At 44.9% G+C, this 1,442-nt stretch overlaps 1 protein-coding gene across 2 annotated transcripts; it reads left to right on the top strand.

Annotated features, from left to right (window-relative positions):
• Nucleotides 1-383: 383 nt before the first annotated feature.
• rangrf (RAN guanine nucleotide release factor) lies at nucleotides 384-1,338 on the top strand. Of its 2 annotated transcripts, none has more exons than XM_070832548.1 (2): nucleotides 384-417; nucleotides 578-1,338. In XM_070832548.1, the coding sequence occupies exon 2, from the start codon at nucleotides 601-603 to the stop codon at nucleotides 1,171-1,173; it is 573 nt and encodes a 190-aa protein (XP_070688649.1). In that variant the 5' UTR covers nucleotides 384-417; nucleotides 578-600; the 3' UTR covers nucleotides 1,174-1,338. The 2 variants fall into 2 exon arrangements, with proteins under 2 accessions (XP_070688649.1, XP_070688650.1); XM_070832549.1 differs by having other exon boundaries at nucleotides 391-409.
• Nucleotides 1,339-1,442: the final 104 nt, after the last annotated feature.

Genomic DNA, 1,442 nt, shown 5'->3' with positions numbered 1-1,442 from the left:
CTCAGTTATTATAATATGTCATTATAATATATATCTATATATATATATACATATATTATAATGTGGCCATTTTTCTGTATAGAGGTAAATACTTTTATTTTGATGGCCTACTTTAAACACATTTTACCGGTTGTCTATACTTTTACTTTAGTGCCTCATTTGTACCTGTAGGTCCTTGTGTGAAGTGTTAAAATTACTAACACCCCCTGACAGTTTTAGTGTGTGTGTGTGTGTGTGTGTGTGTGTGTGTGTGTGTGTGTGTGTGTGTGTGTGTGTGTGTGTGTGTGTGTGTGTGTGTGTGCGTGTCTCACCTGTAGGCGGCAGTAGTGCGCCTGTTGTCCGTCTGGCGCTGCTGAAAATGAGAAGAAGAAGAAGAAGAAGATCAACTTTCACCGGAAGACAGCGTTGGGTTAGTTGGTGAGCCATATGACTATCACGCTGCTTTTACAGATACATTATGTTTTGTTGAACTACTGATTCATACATATATATATATTTATTTTTTTAAGCAGACGGTGTTTCTGTTACTGTGTCTATTTAAAAGCAGCTTCTGCGTTTGTTGCTCTTCTCTCCACAGCTGCTCACAGTCCTCGTTGAGAAATGCAGAGTGCTGCTGATCACTCTCATCCTCTGTTTGGAGGAGCGCTGTCAGCTGGCCTCCCTCACAGCGCCACGGACATCAGTGAGCTGAGGGAGATCCCGGACAACCAAGAGGTGTTTGCCCATGCACACACCGACCAGAGCCTGATCGTGGAGCTGGTGGAGTACCAGGGTCAGGTGGCAGAGCAAGACGCTGCCAGGTATCACTTTGAGGACATCGCAGGCAGTAACAAAGCTTTGGAGCCAGGTGCTTTTGAAGTGACCAGTGTTGTGTCCGTGCCCAAATGTGAGCTCTCCCTGACAGACTGCAGCTCTGCCTGGATGCTGACCGGCACACAGCGCGTATCCAAATTCAACGAAGAAGCCAGGAACACAGTGACCCTTCATCTTGGTCTGTTGCGGCTGCCACAGTTCTCCACAGATGTCCTGATAACCTTCAATGACCCGCAGAGCATCAGCCCTGACAGCAGCAGTGCTGCGTCAGTGGGGACACACAGACAGCCGTGGACGGTGCAGGACTTCCAGCACTTGATGCAGACTCTGACTCTGCACAACCCAGGGCTGTTTGGGTAGAACAAAAGCAGCTGTCTCAGTGTGGGACCTCACCTGGCACATTTAAACAGATTAGGACTGTGTATTTGGCTGTTGACTTTGTTCTGACAACTAAAAATGAACTTAAAACCAAACATCTCATTATATGAAAATAGTTTTGTCATAATAAATGTTTTGGATTAATAATCTTGACTCTATTGAGACTATTTTTGGATCGCCTGATTAAGATTTATTTGCAGGTAAAACATATTCTAAATAAAGCCTGGACTGCCATAGATCTGACCAGGCAT

This window comes from Pempheris klunzingeri, chromosome 6, assembly GCF_042242105.1.
Source record: "Pempheris klunzingeri isolate RE-2024b chromosome 6, fPemKlu1.hap1, whole genome shotgun sequence".
NCBI classification, from domain to species: Eukaryota; Metazoa; Chordata; class Actinopteri; order Acropomatiformes; family Pempheridae; genus Pempheris; species Pempheris klunzingeri.
Note: the sequence above shows the minus strand (reverse complement) of the source record. Positions and strands in the feature narration are given on the sequence as shown.

What these genes read in the sequence shown, in the direction of transcription:
- rangrf (XM_070832548.1), top strand. Translation starts at nt 601, where the DNA reads ATGCAGAGTGCTGCTGATCACTCTCATCCTCTGTTTGGAGGAGCGCTG.